The sequence below is a fragment of the Paramisgurnus dabryanus genome, chromosome 2 (genome assembly GCF_030506205.2).
Source record: "Paramisgurnus dabryanus chromosome 2, PD_genome_1.1, whole genome shotgun sequence".
In the NCBI taxonomy this organism is placed as follows: Eukaryota; Metazoa; Chordata; class Actinopteri; order Cypriniformes; family Cobitidae; genus Paramisgurnus; species Paramisgurnus dabryanus.
Window position 1 is genome coordinate 26,487,862 of NC_133338.1, and position 21,163 is coordinate 26,509,024.

Genomic DNA, 21,163 nt, shown 5'->3' on the forward strand with positions numbered 1-21,163 from the left:
TGTAAAAAATTACGCACCGCAAACGTACTGCATACGGAGTATGTGTGATACAGGCGTAAGCTGTATACAGTATGATAAAATACATACCATCTGAGTTGGAATCATAAGGCTCGTCTGGCTCAGGTCTGGGTTCTGCACAATTCTGGAAAAGAGAAAAGAAAGTATCTGTACATCTGTATTGGTACCATGAATAATGTCAGTGGAGAAGACAATCAACTATATGAATTAACTTTACATCAAACAATCTTACCATTTCTCTCAGTCTTTGATGATCTCTTGTGTTTGGTCTTTATGTGTGTGTCAGGGCCTTCTGGGTGAAGAACAAGACAGTTCATGATATATGCACAAATCAAGTCAAAACATACTTTGCTCTACATGTCTGAAAGTCTAAGCTGTATTCTAGGGCTATTCAATTAGTCTGTCATGGGGTCCAGTTCATGAAAAGCATCTCAAATGAGGGGCCTGAGATATAGCAATGATGACTACATTTCCCCACATTTAAACATAGTCATGCTGTTTTTTGAAACATACAACAACATCAGTGCATTGTAAGACATCCAACTAAGCTTTTTTTCTAAATTCAAAAGGGGTAAATAACAGAGCCATATTACACTCAATTTAACACAAGAATTTAACTTATTTACTCACTAGGCTTGTGCAGGTGTACAGTAATACGATAAACCACGGTAGTAAAACTGCACGGTAGTGTTATTGCAGGGTCTTCAAATTAACGTGAAAAAGACTTTTGATTGCTGGCGTGCTGGCGATAGACAATTTCCCTATGTGTAGAATGTGTGGACGGAAAGGGGCAGCAAAATACGGGAACACAAACTTTACAGACAATCATCCACAGTTCACGGAGATAAAGGTAAGATACATTGCATCGTATCTCATATCTTGTGTCTAAATAATAACAGTTAAGTGTCCACTTAGCAATGCTAAGGTCCGCTAGCTAACGTTACGCTAATGTTTAGTTTGTCTAACATTTGTCTAACGTCTATTAAGCTAACGTTATACTGGCTATCCTAATATATATCCGGTTAAACATATATTATTAATTATAGCTGACATTGAGTCTAACAGGTAACGTTACAGTAAGTTAATTACTTAATAAATAGACTACAATTAATGTAAAGTGCAAAACGCAACTGCTACCAGGTCACGCAAGTTTGATCATATAACCCAATTTACAGTATCTTTACACTGTTACGTTATATTTGACAAAAAAATATGATTTAAATTTTCAGAATTGTGTTTTATGTATATTTTAATTGTGTACATTATTTATGTATATTTTCATTGACTGTGAAATCCACTATACAAATAAATGTGAATTGAATTAAGAGATGTGTCACTGTCTGACTGTCAGTAATAATGACCATTTAAACTTACAGCCATGAATCTAATGTTACATACATAATTTATTTGACTATGTATGTTGAATACACAGTACAGTGGGTACAAATGGGTATATTTAGCTGTATGTGTTCTTTTACTATAATTGAAGGAACACACATATTTGTTTATCATATTTAATCATACAAACAAGCAAAAAAAGACTAAATATCAGTAAGCTTTACCTTCTTTTTATTCTCTATAATTGTCTAAAATGCATCTTTAAAGCATAACATAATATTTTCTTCCCTGTTTTACAGAGTATCCAAGCATCTAGCAGTGCTGCTCATGGCTCATTTTTAGCTGAAGCCATACAGTCAAAGGTCAAAGAGGCTTTCTAACGTTGGGGTGCATATGGATTGATGATATTTTGCACTTAATTAATCATTTAAACCACTAAAGTTGTCTTCTTGTGCAGTTTGGACTTTATTCTGTTTGATTCTGATTGGTTCAGTTTACATATTTCTACTGGGTATTGTTTTATATATATAATTTTAACAAGTTTAAGTTATTAAACCTTTTATTTACACCATAACAATGACATTTGCTTATCTTTTCAACCTGTTTTTGTTATGCATTTCAAAACTGTGGTAATATCGCCTACCGTAATAAAACCTTCATAAATCACAGCAACATGAAAATTTAACACCGGCACAAGACTATTACTCACTTAATTGCACGTAACAAAAGTAAGTTATAATATGGAACATAACATTGTTATATGCTGTTTTTTGACTAGTAAATTATTCCTGTAGCCCTATATTTTGCGATGAGTGATTACTCAGTTTAATTGCATTCTTGTGTGAGAACGATGACTCGCATAATATTTGAAACTTTGCCTGCTTTGAATTTCGGAGACTTGCCAGGATCTCTTGGTATAGTTCACTAAATCGTTTCAGTGCGTTTCCATTACTAAGCCATCTAATGTCATTGTGGATATGCAAGTCATTGAGCTCACGTATCTGACAACAACTGACAGAAAAGGTGGTGTTGTAAGCTTGAAAGACAACAAATAAAGTTAATAATGGCCATAGAGTCCGTGGTCTCTTTAACTCACCACTGTCAGTCATCGCGTCTTACGGGAGAAGCTGCTCGCTCTATTCGCCTAAAGTCACGTGACTCACGCTCTGCTGTTCAGCTCTTGCTGTATGAAACAGACGCACGCGCGTAACCTTATAACAGTATGGCCATTGTCCATCTAAACTTCATTTATTCTAGATATGTCTTTTCACACTAGACTACATGAAGGGCCGGAACGGATTATCTCAGGGGCCAGGTTCGGCCCGCAGGCTGCCAATTGAATAGCCCTGCTGTATACAGTATGATAAAATACATACCATCTGAGTTGGAATCATAAGGCTCATCTGGCTCAGGTCTTTCTTTCTGGGTTCTGCACAATTCTGGAAAAGGGGAAAGAGAACATTGTATTGTATTGGTAAACGTGAATAACGTGCGTGGAGAAGACAAGCAACTATATTTTACCATTTCTCTCAGTCTTTGATGATCTCTTGTCTTTGGTCTTTATGTGTGAGTCAGGGCCTTCTGTGTGAAGAACTAGACATCATGATATATGCACAAATCAAGTCAAAACATACTTTGCTCTACATGTCTGAAAGTCTGTATACAGTATGATAAAATACATGCCATCTGAGTTGGAATCATAAGGCTCGTCTGGCTCAGGTCTTTCTTTCTGAGTTCTGGAATATTCTGGAAAAGAGGAAAGCGAAGTTCACACATTACAAGTTACATCTGTATTGGTAAACGTGAATAATGTCAGTGGACAAAGCAATCAACTATACACAGCAAAAAATGGAGAGTTAAAATATCAGTGTTAAACATTTCTGAGTTGAATTCAACTCCTAAAGAGTAAATTTTACTTAATTGAGTTAATTGCTAGAGTTAATCATGCCAGTGTTAACCCAACTCCTTATGCTGCGATTACCCCAGCCGCGGTAGAGGTGTGAAGCGCGAGTGATTTCAATGTTAAGTCAATGTGAAGACACGTTGACGCGCGAAGACGCAATTCTGCCTCATTCGCACGTCTAGTTCACACAAATGCCGCGAATTGAGCGCCTGGCGCGGTACATGCGAATGGTGCTTTTTGTGCATTTTGCGTTTGACGCAAATTTGCTGCTGACGCCCGAGTTTAAAAATGTTAACTTTGGCGGAATTTCGCGCCGCGTTAAGCAATCAGGAGCCCGCTTGCTGCTGTGGAGTCACTCATTCAACCTAAAGGAACGCTTAATATTGTCCGTGAGCAGTCACCTGGAGCTATACGACACAAGTTCTTATTTCTATAGAGACAGAAATACAAAGGACCTCACTTGGAAGAGTGTCAGTGAGGACATTGGGCAACCTGGTAAGTTGTAAATACACATTTCACTTTTGAGTCACGTGACGTTTATCGACCCACGCCGTTTATTTTCTCCCTATAGTAAGGTTACCAAATACAAACCGGTAACTCTTTCGATAAATGCACAATCAACATCAGTCATCTTGCAAACAGACAACCGCATAGCACTTGCCCCTCCCAGAAGAAGTGGATTTTGCCTCTGATGCGCGTCAAATGCTTGCTTTTTTTAGACACGTGAATGCATTCAAACTCTTCAAGCGGCAAACTAGATGCGGTAGACGCGATTTTGACGCCTCAAACGCGGTTGGTAGATACGCATTAGAGATGTAATTACACTCCGCCCACACACATTTCAGTCTTCTGTTTCCATGTGTCCTGCTGATTGAATGGTAGGTAAAACAAAGTTATTAGACTTAGATTTAATGCTCTGATTTTAACTTTTATTAAATTTTATAAACTTATATTCTGTGGCTGCATACTATGCTTATTTCTAATGTTCAGTATCCTTATCTGAACACAAATCAAAATCCTGAACACTGCTGGGTGAACACTGCTGGGTGTATTGTCCCAATCTTAAAGAGTGTTAAAAAGTCAAACTAATGCAGAGTTAAAAGCTGCAATCTGTAACATTATCCTCTCTATCACCATCTATGTTTGAAACCTAAACTTGCATTTTACATCTTACATGTAAAGTTATTTTCTTAACTTAGTTTAGATATTGGGTGTTTCACTTAAAGTCACCATCATTGCGATCAGTGTTTGCATTTCATTAGTTCGTTCACATTTTAAGTGACACACCCCACAACGGCACATTTTTGCTCACACCTACAAAGTGGCAACTTTAACATGGTATAAAAAATTATCTGTGTGGAAGGGCAGAACGATACATCGAATTTTTATCGCCATTGCAATATAAACACATTACAACAGACAGCCTAACACGATGAATAGGGGAAAACACGCTAAGCACGTGTTATAACCCTTTGACCTATCACTTTTAGCCCTGAAGACATGGTTGGCGCGTTGATGCTATTAGGCCAATCAGGGGAACCCCCAGGTCAGCTATGCTCAGATTGATTTGTGAGGTGTCAATTTAGTTGTGACGCTGTGCTCGTTAGCAAATACGATGGCGGAGGAAGGAGAGATGAGTAAGGAAAATGTGGTGTCTGACGAAGACCTTGTGGTGAAAAGGAACAGCACTTCAGCTATATGGAATTATTTGGATTTAGAAGAGATGACGCATTACAAACACAGGAACTGTGTAAGGGATGATTTACATATCGTGTCTTTTGTACGTACAAGTTTGTTATTTCTAATGTATGTGCGCTCATAACAGAAAGTGAATCGGTCGCGACACTCACACAGTGCAATGCGGTTGTTTTTCCAGGCGTGTCCGCACTGCATCAAGTTAAAAACGAAACTCTGGCCTATTGTTAAAAACATTAAAATTTTCAGAATGTGACAAGAACCTATGTGCCTAGCATTTTCCACGCATTTTTAGGCACCTAAAACATGAAAAAAAAAATATTTATTGCAAATCACATTGTCATCGCAACATTAAAGGTGGAAAAGAGGATGTTTGTTTAATACATTTACATAATACGTCTTTACTAAATGATAAAAGACTATTTATTAGGTGCACTGAAAGTAATAATATTAATATACGTCATCTGTGCATAAGGTAGGGCCTTAAAAACATCAGCCAATCGTTGACGCAATCATTGCATCAGCGATTGGCCCTCTGGCTTGTCAATCACTGCCATTACGTTCCTTGTGCGAGACGTTCAATTCAATTCAATGTTATTTATATAGCGCTTTTCACAATTGTTAATTGTTGCAAAGCAGCTTTACATGAGTAGATGTAGAGGAGAACACAGAAAATCAATAGATAGTATAAGAAGTAGAATATAGCGGCTAGCGCATAGCGCATGAAACTCCGTCTTTAGTTTTGGTATGTTTTCATTGTCGCTCCTGCTTTCCTCCTCGAATTTGCACCACGGAAGAGAAGAAACCCGAAAGAGGACGTAAGAGAAAGACTTTTTAAGTCGCTGAGAAGAGGAGAAAATTGTCAGAAGAACGTAATGTTAACAGAGGTGTTATTGGAGAAACATTTCAACGCTGGAGATCAATGAAGGAACAGAGAGGTGTCAAGACAGCCGCGCAGTTCGCAAAAATTCTTCCCGACAGGTAACAGTGATTATTCTTTCTTTGGGAAATAATTATTGTTGTACTGTTATTCAGGTATATCGACGTTGTTCTTGTACTGTAGTTGTAAGGCAGTGACCAGTCTGCTACATGCTAGTTGAAATGGGAGTAGCGTCGACTGATCTAACTTTAAGGGCTCTATCTTACACCCGGCGCAATGCAGCGCAATGCGCGACGCAAGTGTCTTTCGCTAGTTTCCACCCTAATTTTCCCGTTTAGCGCCGCGTTGTTTAAATAGCAAATGCATTTGCGCCCCCTTTTGCGCCCATGGGCATTCTGGTCTGAAAACGAGGTGTGTTCAGGCGCATTGTTGGCGTGTTGCTATTTTGAGGCAACTAAAATAGACTACGCCATTGACCAACAAAAACCTGGTCTAAAGTCTAAAGTCAATGGCGCAATGTGTTTTATGTTATTTAAAGAGCGCATTAGTAAAATGCGCCTATACACGGGAGGACAACGCGGGTTTGCTTATCACAAGGTACATGAATGCGCAGCAACACAAAAATGCATTTAAATATGAAAGATTAAAGGATTGAATATAAAAGATTATAAAGAGTCTCTTGGACATAAATGAGGACTAATTATGAGACGTTAGAAGGCGCAAAGAGCTGCTTCTGCAGCCTGGTAAGTAAATAAATGCTTTGCTTTGAACAAATGCGTCTGTTTTTAAAAAAAATTTTAATGCTACCTCACGGATTTATTGTATATGATGACTCTGTAACTGTGGATATGGTGAGATGAGAAACATTTTTAAGTAATGCTTAAAAAACTCTTTGCTAAAAAACCGCTGTCCAAAGTGCTGAAACGTGAGGGGAGCCGTTTGTAAATTCTTTATCTCCTGTTTGTTACAAATAAAGTATTTTTAGAGTACAAACCTTATCTTACATACTTGTAAATTATTTTTTGATGATATTGGATAGCCATACATTTAAAGCAATTACAAGCCTGCTTTTTACTTCCATGACTAAAAGAAAACGGGTTTTAAAGGTTTTAATAAAAAAATAACAATTTCAATACAAGTGAAAAACAACACAATTATTTAAAGGATCTTCCTCCTCCGCTTAGTTTTTCAGTTTACAAAGTCCGTTATCTAAATAGGGATTAGACATAGCGCCAGCGCAACTTGCTTTTAAAGGGGATGAGAGCTGAGTCTCTCATTGGTTTACTGCACGTTACGCCCAAAATACTCCCATTACAATAGGACCTACCCTTTTCGACCATGCGCTCGGCGCAAAAACCATTTTTCCCGTCGTTAAATTAGCAAAAGTGGATTCGGACACGCCCATTTAGACGTTCCGCTGTGCGCTTTAGACAATGCGCTTAGATCGTTAAAATAGGGCCCTAAGTCTTATGTGTTTATTACCATATCATTTCACATAATGAATCCACTGACTCGACACAGCATATGCCAGTGGTAAACAAACACTCGTGCACGAGGTTTGGAAGGTGTTCCCTAGAAATGATTATTTAAAAAACTCAGTAACGGTCTTTGGATTCTCAGTCGGCGGAAACATCCTCTTTTGCGCCTTTAAACAATGTAATCGCACATCGCAGCTTTTCCTCATATCGTGCAGCCCTACTGTGGGGTATTTTGAGCTAAATCTTCACATATGCACTCTGGGGACACCAAATACTTAATATACATCTTTAAAAAGTCTCATAATATGACCCCTTTAACACTTCTATGAGTCAAAGAAACTCTGGCATTGTGTTAAATATTTAACTCTGCACTGAGTTTAACTAGTCAAAGCCTAAATAGTCAAACCTAACTCTGAACAGTGTGAATTGTCTGAATCCCTTTTAGTGTTATTTTAACACTATTTTAAGTCAAAAAAATGAAACTCTGGCCTAGTGTTAAAAATGTTTTTTGAAAGTGTCTCTTGAAAGTGTTCATTTAACTCTGATAAGTTTGGAGCTATATAAACTCTGAAAATGTGTTGAAATCAACTCTGTGAGAGTTAATTTAACACTGGACTTTTTTGTATGAATTAACTTTACATCAAACAATCTTACCATTTCTCTCAGTCTTTGATGATCTCTTGTCTTTATGTGTGAGTCAGGGCCTTCTGGGTGAAGAACAAGACATCATGATATATGCACAAATCAAGTCAAAACATACTTTGCTCTACATGTCTGAAAGTCTGTATACAGTCTGATAAAATACATACCATCTGAGTTGGAATCATAAGGCTCATCTGACTCAGGTCTTTCTCTCTGGGTTCTGGAATATTCTCGAAGAGGAAAGAGAACATCTGTATATCTGTATTGGAAAAGGCAATCAATTATCACAGCAATACTAATTCCTGAACAACCTTTCAAGGCAATCTTAAAGGACATGTTCTGTATTTTACACTTAAAGCCTTATTTTTCAGATTGTTTATGATGAAATAGAACGGTTTTGACTGAAATTTGGACATATGATTCTGGCCCGAGAATTTTCGGGTGTTTCTTGTATCACCTCCCACCTCTACAATAGCTGCATAGGTGCACTTGAACAATCCTTCCTAAAATGCATTAAACCTTCGTTTACAAAGACGTGAAACTCATCAGGTGGTCAGGGGTGTTCACTGATATGCTCACAAAAATCGCTGCAAAAGATGCTTTCCAACAGTATCAATAGACAAAATGTACACCCAGCAGAGTTGATTTAAAGGAAAACGCCACGTTTTTTTCAATATTTTACTATGTTCTTCTCAACTTAGACAAATTAATACATACCTATCTTTATTCAATGCGTGCACTTTTCATTTTTGTACAGCACCTCGTGAATGTGTTAGCATTTAGCCTAGTCCCATTTATTAGACCCAACTGTTTCAGTTCCAGTCTACCTCACTATCATTTTGAAAAATGCAACTTAAATGGGCATGGACGCTGTGAGAAGATGATGAGTGGGCGGGGTAACTGAAATAAACTAAGAGTTTCTAAGATTAGCAGTATTACAGAAATAATTCAACTGAATATAATATTTAATTAAAACAAAGGTCAAGTAAAACTGTTATAGTTGAAATAATAGCGTGTTTGAAGATAATTAAAAGTCCTCACATGGTACCTCAGAACAGATCAAAGTCCACCTGCCTCCCGTAGCTTTCCAGAGCAAATTTAGTTGATGGTGAGTCTAATCCTGACTGCAACGTGGGGAAAATCATCCAACGACCTGGCCGCACGGAGCACATGCACAGGCGCACACACACACAACATCTCCGCATTGGATAAGAACACGCTATCTTATAAATAATAATGAGACACCGGTGGGCGTGGTTTTCAGGTTATGACGCGTTGTGCTTTTTCTCATGTTTGCCACGTCACAGCCCGTGACGTTTACAAGATATGGAGTTTAAACCCGGAAGACAAAAATATCACAAAAAAGCTGAAAATTAACTAGTTTTCTCCTGATGTTAAAATTAACAGATACTGACATTGTCTTCTATGATGTGCAACACAACTAACTTTGTTAACATCTAAAAAAAGTGATGGTTAGCGTTTCATGATGCTTTAAGATCCAAACAAACGTTTAATTTTGTGCGACCATACTTACTGGTGTAAATACTCATGTAACAGTCTTTAAATAGGGAAAACATGGAAGTGTTTGGTGGCTTCTAAATTCATCCCTGTTTGGATCCTAAGAAATAAATGGGGCTAGGCTAAATGCTAAGGCATTCACAAGGCGCTGTACAAAGATTAAGTGCAAGCATTGAAAAAGATAGGTATGTATTAATTAATCTAAGTTGAGGTAAGAACAAAGTAAAATATTGAAAAAGGGTGGTGTTTTCCTTTAAAACATACATTTAAAATGCTTACCTGGTCATCTTCTTCACTTCTCTCTGCCTGTCCAGGGCTATGATGCTCTCTTGATCTCTTCCTGCCTCTTTTTTCTGATACCTGTGTTAATACATATATGTCATTTACTTACATATTATTTGTTAACATTGATCAGCGTGTTCATCTTGTAGGTGTTATGAAACCTAAGAGACATTAAGCATTAAAAGAGATGTGGTGCATACAAATTAATCATATTTTCCTTTAATTAATGAAACTGAACTTTTATCATGAAATTGTAAAACATTAATGGTGGTATAAGCACGTAGTAATTTAAATCCACACTCTTATGAAGATTTTATTGTGTATTAAAGACGATTGTCCTCATGTTCATAACACATGCTAGTATAATGTCAAATAAAACTTAAAAAGAGTATTTGCCTGTAAAAAACTGAGGTACTACAGACATACCTTCTCATTTTCTTGATTCTGTCTTTCCATTATCTGTTAAATAAAAAAATATATCTGATCAAGATCACCACAAAGTAAATCATCACATCATTTCAATTACAATGGGTTAAATTATTCATTCACAGGAATGTAGTAAATATAACCAAGTACCACTCAGTTAATAAATGTGAATAAAACGTTAAAAACAGAATAAAACGTTAAATCCTCAAACTGGAGACATTTTAAAAGTTTGATTTCACCTAATGTTATCAATTTCTTTATGACTTCAATATTTGAGACAATCTTACTCAGTAAATATTAAAGATATCAATGTTTTCACAAAATGTTCATTAAATTACATTATGAAAGATGATTTCATGAAGAAAATCAACTGTATTAAAAAGTTAAACAAGACTTTAGCAAGGTTTTCACAGCCAGTTTAGGTTCTAATTGACAAGAATAATGATGTTAATTGAAAAACACAATTGCTACCAAATGTAAGAACTTCATGTAATGTTAATTAAACTAATGCAAACCTTAAACAGTTTAAAAACAATCCTGAAGACTATGTCTGACTATAAAAACAGCTCAAAGTTAATTAAAATTAAACATGTCTTACCTGAATTCGTTCTGTCACTCAGTCTCTCTGCACAGTGAAGTGATTGAAGCTGCCAAAATGTCTTCACCTCCCCCACACAGCAACGTGCTCTACCCTCCCCCACGCGGCCTCTTCTCCCCTCCCCCACCCTGCTTCAGCAGTCCTTCACCAATTTCACAATCTGAATTGCAGCAATTACTCAACATGCATTTACACTTTATTTTACACTTTCTATATTATTAATTGGGGATAGTGTTGATTTAGATTTTAATTTAAGTTTATTATATTAGTTTTACACCATTTGTACGAAATCACTTTCCACATAAATGCATGCAAGCTCAATTAAATATTGAAGGTGTGGGCCTATAGATGAAATAGATGAGATATTATGAGATAAAACAGAAGGGTAATATTAATTAAAAGTGAAAAACATTAGTAAAAAACTGATACTGTGGTTTTGACTTTTTCACTTTATTTATGCAGATTAAGTAGCCTAATACACATCCACACCAACACCATATGGACAACTTTTAAGTTTTTTATTCTGGAGTGAGATAAGGGAGCTGGGTAACCCTGCTGAAAAAAAGCATACCAGCAAGACCAGCATATGTTGTGTTTTGGTGCTGGTTTGCTGGTGACAACTAGCATAGACCAGCATCATTCTCTGCTGGTTTGGTGCTGATTTAGCTGGTGGTCATCAGCATACCAGCACCAGCATATGTTGTGTTTTGGTGTTGGTATGCTGGTGACCATCAACTAAACCAGCACCCAACCAGCATGGGAATAAGGATGTATAGATAGGTTGATGGAAATGTGTAAAAATGCTGATTGTCAAAACATTTAAAGCAATTGCATTAATAATTTTAGGTGAATTGGCCCTTTACATTTAAGCACAGACCAGATATAAACTTATCTTATTAAGGTTGTAGACTTTTGGGAGATCTAAAGTTGTTAAAAAATACCTCTTTACTGGGCTTACCACAATCTATACACAAAGTTTACCATGTTTTAGTGAAGGTCTGTTTATTTTCATTTGTAAAAAAGCACACATTTGTATGCCCTCGAGACTGATTTAAATCTGATCGTGCAAACCACTTTAGGAGGTGGCCTGGGACGCATTCCAGTCAAAACTAAACAGATGTAAATGCATCTGGTTGTTGAAACCACATGCATCAGCACTTTACTCCTCCCAAGCGGATGTCCCTGCTGAAAAAACAGCATCAAACCAGTATGGACCAGCATGGGAATTATGCTGGTCTATGCTGGTTTAGCTGGTGGTCACAGCATACCAGCACCAAAACACAACAGATGCTGGTGCTAATGCTGGTTTAGCTGGTGCTAATGCTGGTTTGTTGCTGGTTTAGCTGGTTCTAATGCTGGTTCTGATGCTGGTTTGATGCTGGTTTTGCTGGTGTTCACTAGCAAACCAGCACCAAAACACAACATATGCTGGTCTTGCTGGTATGCTGGTTTTTTCAGCAGGGGTATGTCACTCGCTTAAAGGTAGGGTATCTAATTTTGAAAAATGCTAACGGAAGCCGACTAGCAATGAAATCACAATCCCACCCTCCATTCAAATCACCATCCAAAGTCACACCTCTTTCAAAACACATGAACACGCACAGATCAGACGGTCACATCTCATCAGTGAGAAAACTTTGCAGTACAATGTGAATAACATTACCAAAATAACCAACATAAACAACTGTTTTAACATCAGAATTAGTTAAAGGAACAGTATGTAGGATTGTGGCCAAAACTGGTATTGCAATCACAAAACGTGTGGCTGAAACTGGTGCTGCAATCACACAGCTGGTGGCCAATATACCAAACGACAACATAAACATCAGTTGAGGGCTGCAACTCCACTTTTTAAATGACAATATCCTGGCCGGACTGGTGTTGTCAGTGATATAAGTGCTTGAAATGAAAAGGATTTCTTAATGTCTAGTGACATTTCAGGGCCATTTAATGATTAATTGATATAAATTTCTTACATACTGTTCCTTTAAAGCACACTTTTGGTTGTGTAGACGTAGTAAATATATTGTTACGCTAATCCGTAAACAAACACAAATTTCATAAGCAACACAATGTTTCATCAAAGTATAATATCTGAATCCATCTGAATACAAACATATCGCGTACCTACCTTACCAAAATAAACAGTGCAACAACCCTTTCAGACCCTTTGCCTCCTGCAGCTGTTTGCATCTCGTGGTAAAGCAGTAAAGTTACCAATGTTCATTTGGGTTTTTGCTCTTTGCTGATCCAGGCAGTTTTTGCTGTTGTTGTTATAAAAGATTTATTTCGTTGTGTGCCTCCTGTGCAGGTTTTCAATTCAGCAGAAAAGTTTGCCATTCTCCCTCTGTTTACAGATGGGAGATGAGGGCACGTGAACGCGCTGATGACGTATGGTGTCTGCGTGAACAAGCTGCGCAGTGGCATTCAAATTACGCTTACGGATGATGGAACAAAAAGGCAACATCCATTCAGACTGAGATCTATGATTGGTTGAACATTTTCTGGTCCTACGCCTTTCACAGATTACATACATTTTTACAATACATTTAAACTACTTAACATAGTGATTGCTATCAGGATGTGAGGAGACTTTTAACCAGCATAACTAAAAATGTTTCTGGATCAAATCAGATGCCCTGCCACTTGAAGAAGCAAACACGGATGAAAAAGTTAGCGCTGCAGCAAGCGTTTCTTTTTTTTACTGCATTCACAAATGAAGTTAGAGGACAACAGTGGCTGCCATTTTTAGTTCAGCGAGTCATTTTGTATTTGCATTTTGCATGGGAACAGAAGATCGGATTCATATCCATTCAGCTGAGACACATTTGTGTGGCCAAGTGTAAATGCAAAACAAATCAGATAGCTATCCAATCTATGAAAACGCATGAAGTGACCAGGTGTAAATAGGCCCTAAATGTCATCCCTTATAAGTCAAACGCTGTGTACAGAATCCAGAAAACATGTCTCATCGCATCCGGTTAGTCTTCAATACAAAAAAGGGCTTGTCACACTGCGCTTAACGCTGGGTTATCTTTGTTCTAAACCATGCTTTTAACCCTGGGTTAAGGATCGTTTCACATTTGTAATTTAAAAGTGGGGTTATCCCTAAAATTAACCCATGGTTATGATACCCTGCTCTGAAGCAGGGTTAGCATTGCTTTTCCGGGGTTACCCTTACGAAAATTAACCATGGTTATATTGTGGTAAAAGTGTAGTAACCATGGTTTTTTGGTGTATTGATTACTATCAGCAAAACCATGGTTTTACTACACTAACTATGGTTTAACTATGGTTTTTGAAAACCATGATTGTCAAAACCATGGTTATTTTGTAGTTACTATGGTTTTACTACAGTAACCATGGTTTTTTGGTTTTAACTGTAGTAAAACCATGGTTAATTTGCGGTGCTAAACGCATGCAGTGTGAAAGGAAGCAGGGTTATAATATTATGACCCCAATTAAACACAGCTGAAACAGCTCATCAAGGTGTTCAGGGTTGCTTGATAATTACAGACAGGTGTGTAGGGTTGGAGACTCCTGACACAGGGTTTAGGAATGCACAGTGTGAAACGTCAGATTATGAATACCCAAGGTTATCTCTTAATTCCTGGTTAAGTACGAATAATGTGAAACATACAACAGATAACCTAGGATTCTAATTACCCCGGGGTTTAGAATAACCCGGGGTTAACTATATCAAGTGTGAAAATCCCTAAAGTGATGTTTTACTCAAAAACCTTTACATTTGCAACAAAATGTAATCAAATGCTCAAATCAATGCTTATCACGTTAACAGATTAAAAAATAAATAAAAAAAATTCTTCACACAACCATGATTAAAGGCAGGGTATCTGTCCAGAAATATTTTTAGTTATGCTGGTTAAAACTCAACTCACATCCTGATAGCATCACTATGTAAAGTTGTTTAAAAGTATTTGTAGAAATTTATGTCATCTGTGAAAGGCGTAGGACCAAAAAATGTTCAACCAATCATAGATCTCGGTCCGAACGGACGTTGTCTTTTTTGTCCCTCATCCGTAAGCATAATTTGAATGCCACCGCGCAGCGAGTCGACGCAGACACCATACGTCATCGGCGCGTTCACGTGCGCTCATCTCCCATCTGTAAACAGAGGGAGAATGGCAAACTTTTCTGCTGAATTGACAACCTGCACAGGAGCCACAAAACAAAAGACATCTTTTATAACAACAACAGCAAAAACTGCCTGGATCAGCAAAGAGCAAAAACCCAAATGAACATTGGTAACTTTACTGCTTTACCACGAGATGCAAACAGCTGCAGGAGGCAAAGGGTCTGAAAGGGTCGTTGCACTGTTTATTTTGGTAAGGTAGGTACGCGATATGTTTGTATTGAGATGGATTCAGATATTATACTTTGATGAAACATTGTGTTGCTTATGAAATTTGTGTTCGTTTACGGATTAGCGCAACGATATAGTTACTATGTCTACACAACCGAAAGTGTGCTTTAACTAATTCTGATGTAAACCAGTTGTTTATGTTGGTTATTTTGGTAATGTTATTCACTTTGTACTTCAAAGTTTTCTCACTGGTGAATGAGACATGCAATGTGTCCGTCTGATCCGTGCGTGTTCATGTGTTTTGAAAGAGGCTTGACTTTGGATGGCGAAGGATCGTGATTTCATTGCTAGTCAGCTACCGTTAGCATACTTCAAAATTAGATACCCTACCTTTAATGAAATAGCTTAATACACCTAAAAAAGAATAAAGCTAGCAAGGTTAGCTAATAACCATAAAATATATATTGCTGAAAGTTAATACTGTTAATACATTTTTTCCAACAAGCGGATTTAATGAGACCAATTTTCAGAATTTGATCACATGACGTCCAACATATACATGGGTGATTCTCACAAAATCTTGCTTTCAAGATATCCAACATGATTTTCTTAAAAACACTTATTAACAAATCTTCTGAATATGCATTTAATAAAATGTTTGATATGTTTAAAGACATTAAAGGGATAGTTCACCCAAAAATGAAAATCCTGTCATCATTTACTCACTCTTATGTTGTTACAAACCCGTATAAATGTCTTTGTTCTAATGATCACAAAGAAAGATATTTTGAGAAATCTTTGTAACTAAACTGTTTGTGGACCCCATTTACTTTATTCTTTTTTATTCACTGTATTTTGGATGCTTGAACAAATTCTAACTGACCCACTAATGTCACACGTTGATGATGTTTTTATTAGGGCTGGGCTGATACAACTTTTTCATGTCTGATAACAATGTCGATACCACAACCTTGAGTATCTGTCAATACAGATCTAATACCGTCTCTATCACCCTTTTAATCAATTAAGCTGCAAATAACCCATTTGTTAGCCATACAAAAAGCTTAAACAAGGCTACAGAACTCAAACATTTTACTGTGCAACAAATCACTGTGAAAATAGGCTTTATGCCCAGCTACACTACTTCCTGAACTTCATCCAGCTCCTTGTTTCCTGTCTGCCATTATTGGACAAACTGATTAATCCAGGTGTGCCTGACCTCAGTAGTCACAACAACAATAATCAGACACACCTGGATTAATCAGTTTGTCCAATAATGGTAGAAGAAGTAGTGCAGCTGGGCATGAAGCTTATTCAAGACTCAATGAAACATTGTGCAATACTGCTGCTTCATTTTTATTTGAATGCCTAAAACCGACTAGTAACAACACTTTTAGTTAGTCATTCAGGTTGCTCAGCAAGTCGCGCTTTACATCTTTAACTTTGTTCTGAAGAAGAACAGAGGACTTATGAGTTTGGAACAACATGAGGGTGAGTTAATAATGACATTATTTTGATTTTTGAGTGAACTATCACTTTAAAGGCTGACCGAAGGATCTTTCAAGAACCTTTTTTACCTGGCATTACGAGCCTCTTTTATATTTTCTTTTAACCCTACTTTTACATCTTTTCCAAAACTAAGGCTGCTGCTAAAGGAAGCAGGCCGTGGATTGGGAACAGATGGGCTAGGGTGGAAAAACATTTGATAAGAGGCAAATATATGACCTGAGAGACCTTAAACATACAACATAATGATGCCATCAGATGAAACCAATATAACCATGAAACATAAAAATGATGATCACATCCAAAACATGCTGAGTATTGTAAAATGTATGATACCAGTGCCATACACTTCACTTTTTAGCAGTAGTAAAAGATTCAGGAGCACCTTCTGATTATTAATCAAATATTATGCTTAAATGTCATATTTTATGTCAAATTAAAAATGTATATTTAAAATTTCCAATTAAAACTATATAAAATAAGATACCAATCATTTGAAATCAGTATTTGCAAAACTAATTTGAACAGAACATTGTAGGTGTATTGAACAGTGTCTTGTAAGTATATTTTCAGACATTTAAATGAGGCTCAAATGAGGAATTAATGCAATTCAATTAATACATTCAAGATTAGACGTTTTAAATAAACGTTTTTTTTTTTAAATAAATTATTCAAATTAAAATGATTAATACAAATAAAACTTAAAACTTCCAATAAGTGGTGGCAAGTTACTGATTTGATCACAGAATCGTTAGTTTAACTGATTCTTTCGAACGACCGATTCATTGAGGAATGAAGTGTCTTTATGAATGCGTAATAGAATCACTGACTCGCTAAATTCATTGATTCAGTAGAGTCATTTAAGACGTTCATTCATATTCGCGTCGGCTTAGCAGTGAAACTACGGAGACGATCGTGTTATTCAGACAAGGTAAACCACTTTATTGTTTATTGAAATGTTGAGAGGTGTTGTTTTTGTCACGCGTTTTCATGACGATAATACATGCGTTTTAATGCGGATGATGCTCATATTTTGAACAAAAGTGATCGACTTTGCTTTAAAACCTCTTTTTACTTACTGTCATTATAACATTTTCAGAGTAATCAAAGATCATATTTAAACTTGCATCTTAAAACGAACCCTTTCTAATCATGTATAGTTTGTTAATTGAATTAGTTTTTGTTTTCATGGGTTAAATTTAGCGGAGCACATGTTTGACGTATCCCCCTCCCTTCCCCCTCTACAGTGTAGCAATATGACTAAACTGACCAATCACAAAAAATATCCCCAGCAGGAAGCAGCCATCCAATCAAAAAAATCGCTGTCTCTCAGGCCCCTCCTCACAATATGTATGATGCAGTACACGAGTGTGTCCTATAGGGGAGCTCGCGGTCACAGTGGATAACACCAATTTCCATGTTTACTATTGCTGTGAGGACATCTGCTGAAATTTGCACAGCATGACATATAGGCCCTTAGGAGACCATACAACCATTATTTTTGTGAGGACCACCTAAAATGTCCTCACAAAGAAAAACGTCCTCACAAAACGAGTAGTTTCTCAATACTTGGTCCTCACAAGTATAGCAAAACCAACACACACACACACACACACACACACACACACACACACACACACACACACACATTCTGGTTTCCATGTTTTGTGGGGACATTCCATAGACGTAATGCATTTTATACCATACAAACTGTATATTCTATTCCCCTTACCTGCCCCATTCCCTAACCCCAACCATCACAAAAACCTTTCTTGTACCTTAGATTTTCAATAAACATCATCTTGTTTGATTTATAAGCTTGTTTCCTCATGGGGACATCAAAAATTGGTCCCCACAAGGTCACAAAAACACTGGTATTCCTATCTTTGTGGGGACAATTGGTCCCCACAACGTGATAATTACCAGGTACACACACACACACACACACACACACACACACACACACACACACACACACACACATTCATGTATGTATTTAAGAAACATTTACATGTGTGTATATATTTATTTATATATTTATAAATTATATATTATATATAAACAAAAAATGGATATATAAATAAAAATGTTCAGAAATGTATATATGTATGTGTGTGTGTGTGTGTGTGTGTGTGTGTTTAAATATACATCATTATTACACACACAGCACAGACACATATATTATGCAAAAATGCACTTTTATTTTGTATGCGATTAATCGCGATTAATCGTTTCCCAGCACTTGAAAAAATACTACAAAATATCTTCCTTTGTGTTCGGTATAACTAAGAACTTAATACAGGTTTGTAACAACATAAGGGGGGAATAAAGGATAACATAATTTTTTATGGAGGTGAACTATTTTTTTATCATGAGTAAATGCATTAATAGTATAGCTGACATGATCAATAATAAGCAATATTTTTTGCCATTTATTAATTTTTGATAATGTTAGTTAATGACAATACAGTTGTTCATGTTAGTTCATGGTGCATTACCTAATGTTAATTTTAAATATGTATTAGTGAATGCTCAAAGTAACCTGAACTAAGCTGTAGAAGTATTGTTGATTATTAGTTAATGTAAGCTAATGCATTCACTAATGTTTACAAATGCATCCTTATTGTAAAGTGTCACAAAACACATCTTATTTTATACCCTGAAAAGACTAAAATGTAGCTAAACTGCAATAGAGAGACTTTCAGTGTTTGAAGAGTTTCGTTGCAAAACGAGATAACTCCGTTTTAAAATTTTTGTCAAAACATGTTTATTATTATGTTATCATGTTATTATTTTGTTTTATGGTGCTACTTAGCTGTATTTTTTAAGTTATGAAGGTTTAAATCAAAACAAACCAACTGCAGTTTAATTTATATTGATTTATATGCACAACCAAAAAACGAGATTTCTGAAAAATTAAAAAAAAAACGAGAGTTATCTCGTTTTGCAATGAAACTCTTCATTTACTACTGAACATTGAATTCTATGCAAAAATGATGCTAATGAATAACATCACAATGTTTTTTATTTTATTTTATTTTAGCAATCTATAGACAAGTTCTCAACATTGCACATCTACTATGCAAAACGTACGCTGTAAATGTTATGTTCAAGCTATTACCACACCTGCCTAATTTTCTTTTGCAAATAATTCCATGCGATTCAATGCAACAGACGAGGGCAGTTAAACCTGATGGTGTGCTGCCCGTGAGAGCGCCTCAATTAGATGGATTTAGTGGCTGTCACGTGGGTCACATGTTTGTCATGAAAAATGACAGGGCTAAATGGGTCTTGTCCCCCAGTCCAGAGAGTCAATAGATCACAGCAACTAAAAGTCCCGTCAGCCTGGACGTTCTGAAGGCTGGAGATATTTACTGGCCTGTTGTTTCTGCTAATGCAGCACCGGTAACTGTCACGCGGTTACCCTTTATTCCCGACAGCAATGCTTGATGCAGATTAATGAAGCTAAATTATTGTACAAACAGTAGTGCTTTAAATTCATTTTAACAATAAATGTGTAAAAAGGTGCAGTCGAAGTGGTACTTCAATACCATTTATTATAGATAATTGTGTTTGCAACATAATACAGAAAGCTTTTAGAAATTAATTTAGATTTTGCAGTGCTCATATCCTAACACATGACTTCCTGTGGTCACATCAGGGTCTCGCTGGAAGTCCATGACGAACCAAGAGAAACAGCCCTACTATGAGGAGCAGGCCCGCCTCAGCAAGATCCACCTGGAGAAATACCCCAACTACAAGTACAAGCCGCGGCCCAAGCGCACCTGCATCATCGACGGCAAGAAGCTGCGCATCGGCGAGTACAAGCAGATGATGAGGTCGAGGAGGCAGGAGATGAGGCAGTTCTTCACTGTGGGGTAGGTGCACGGCGGAAACGCCAGAAAGGGCAGCGCATCGCTCGTGCTCTTTAGCTTTTAATGAAGCATGCTTACAGCTCTCACAATAGGCAGGTAATGACTCCATGCGGTGTGCCAGTTCCTGCTGTAAAGCTCGTGACCCTCTAATGAGGTTGATTGAAGCAATTCAGCCATTAAGCTCATTTAACTGCGTCTGTCATGTTATATTGTCCATGCGCTTCATTTTAACACCCATGCGGCACTTTTTGTCACGTACGCTTTGTGATTATATTCTCGGTGGAGGGAAATACGCTCCCTTAGGATTTGATCTCCGGTTGAATCCCATCGACAAACTAGTGTTTACTTTCGTCCGCTTAGAAGCTGTGGTTTTATCAAATTTAGACTATGACAGAGGGCAGCGGGACCCGCACAGCCATTATTTTAGGATATTAAGGTCGAGTACGAATGTAGAGAGGGCTGCGGGGCAGATGTTTGGAGCGCGACTCTATAATTTACTGCGTGTGGTGAGTGAAGAAAATGCCTGCTCCAGGTGTTTCCACTTCAGCAGCAAGAAATACGAGAGCTGGAGTATCAATCAGCCTGTTAAAGATCAGGAGCCCGTGTCTCTACCAACCAATTGGCTTTGTTGCCCCGAAAAAGAAACGAGTGTCATTTTCACAATCACTCCCAAATCGTTG

At 37.1% G+C, this 21,163-nt stretch overlaps 2 protein-coding genes across 16 annotated transcripts in view; one reads left to right on the forward strand and one right to left on the reverse strand.

The window, feature by feature from the left end:
• nucb2a (nucleobindin 2a) overlaps positions 1-21,163 on the reverse strand; it is a 572,456-nt gene that overhangs the window by 353,576 nt on the left and 197,717 nt on the right. The gene's annotated exons all lie outside the window — the stretch shown is intronic.
• Positions 1-21,163, forward strand: part of sox6 (SRY-box transcription factor 6) — a 204,390-nt gene that overhangs the window by 177,879 nt on the left and 5,348 nt on the right. For all 15 annotated transcript variants that reach the window (XM_073812455.1, XM_073812435.1, XM_073812450.1 and 12 more), the window contains one exon: positions 20,270-20,486. In XM_073812455.1, coding sequence (XP_073668556.1) covers positions 20,270-20,486 — 217 coding nt within the window. The remainder of the gene's footprint in view (positions 1-20,269; positions 20,487-21,163) is intronic.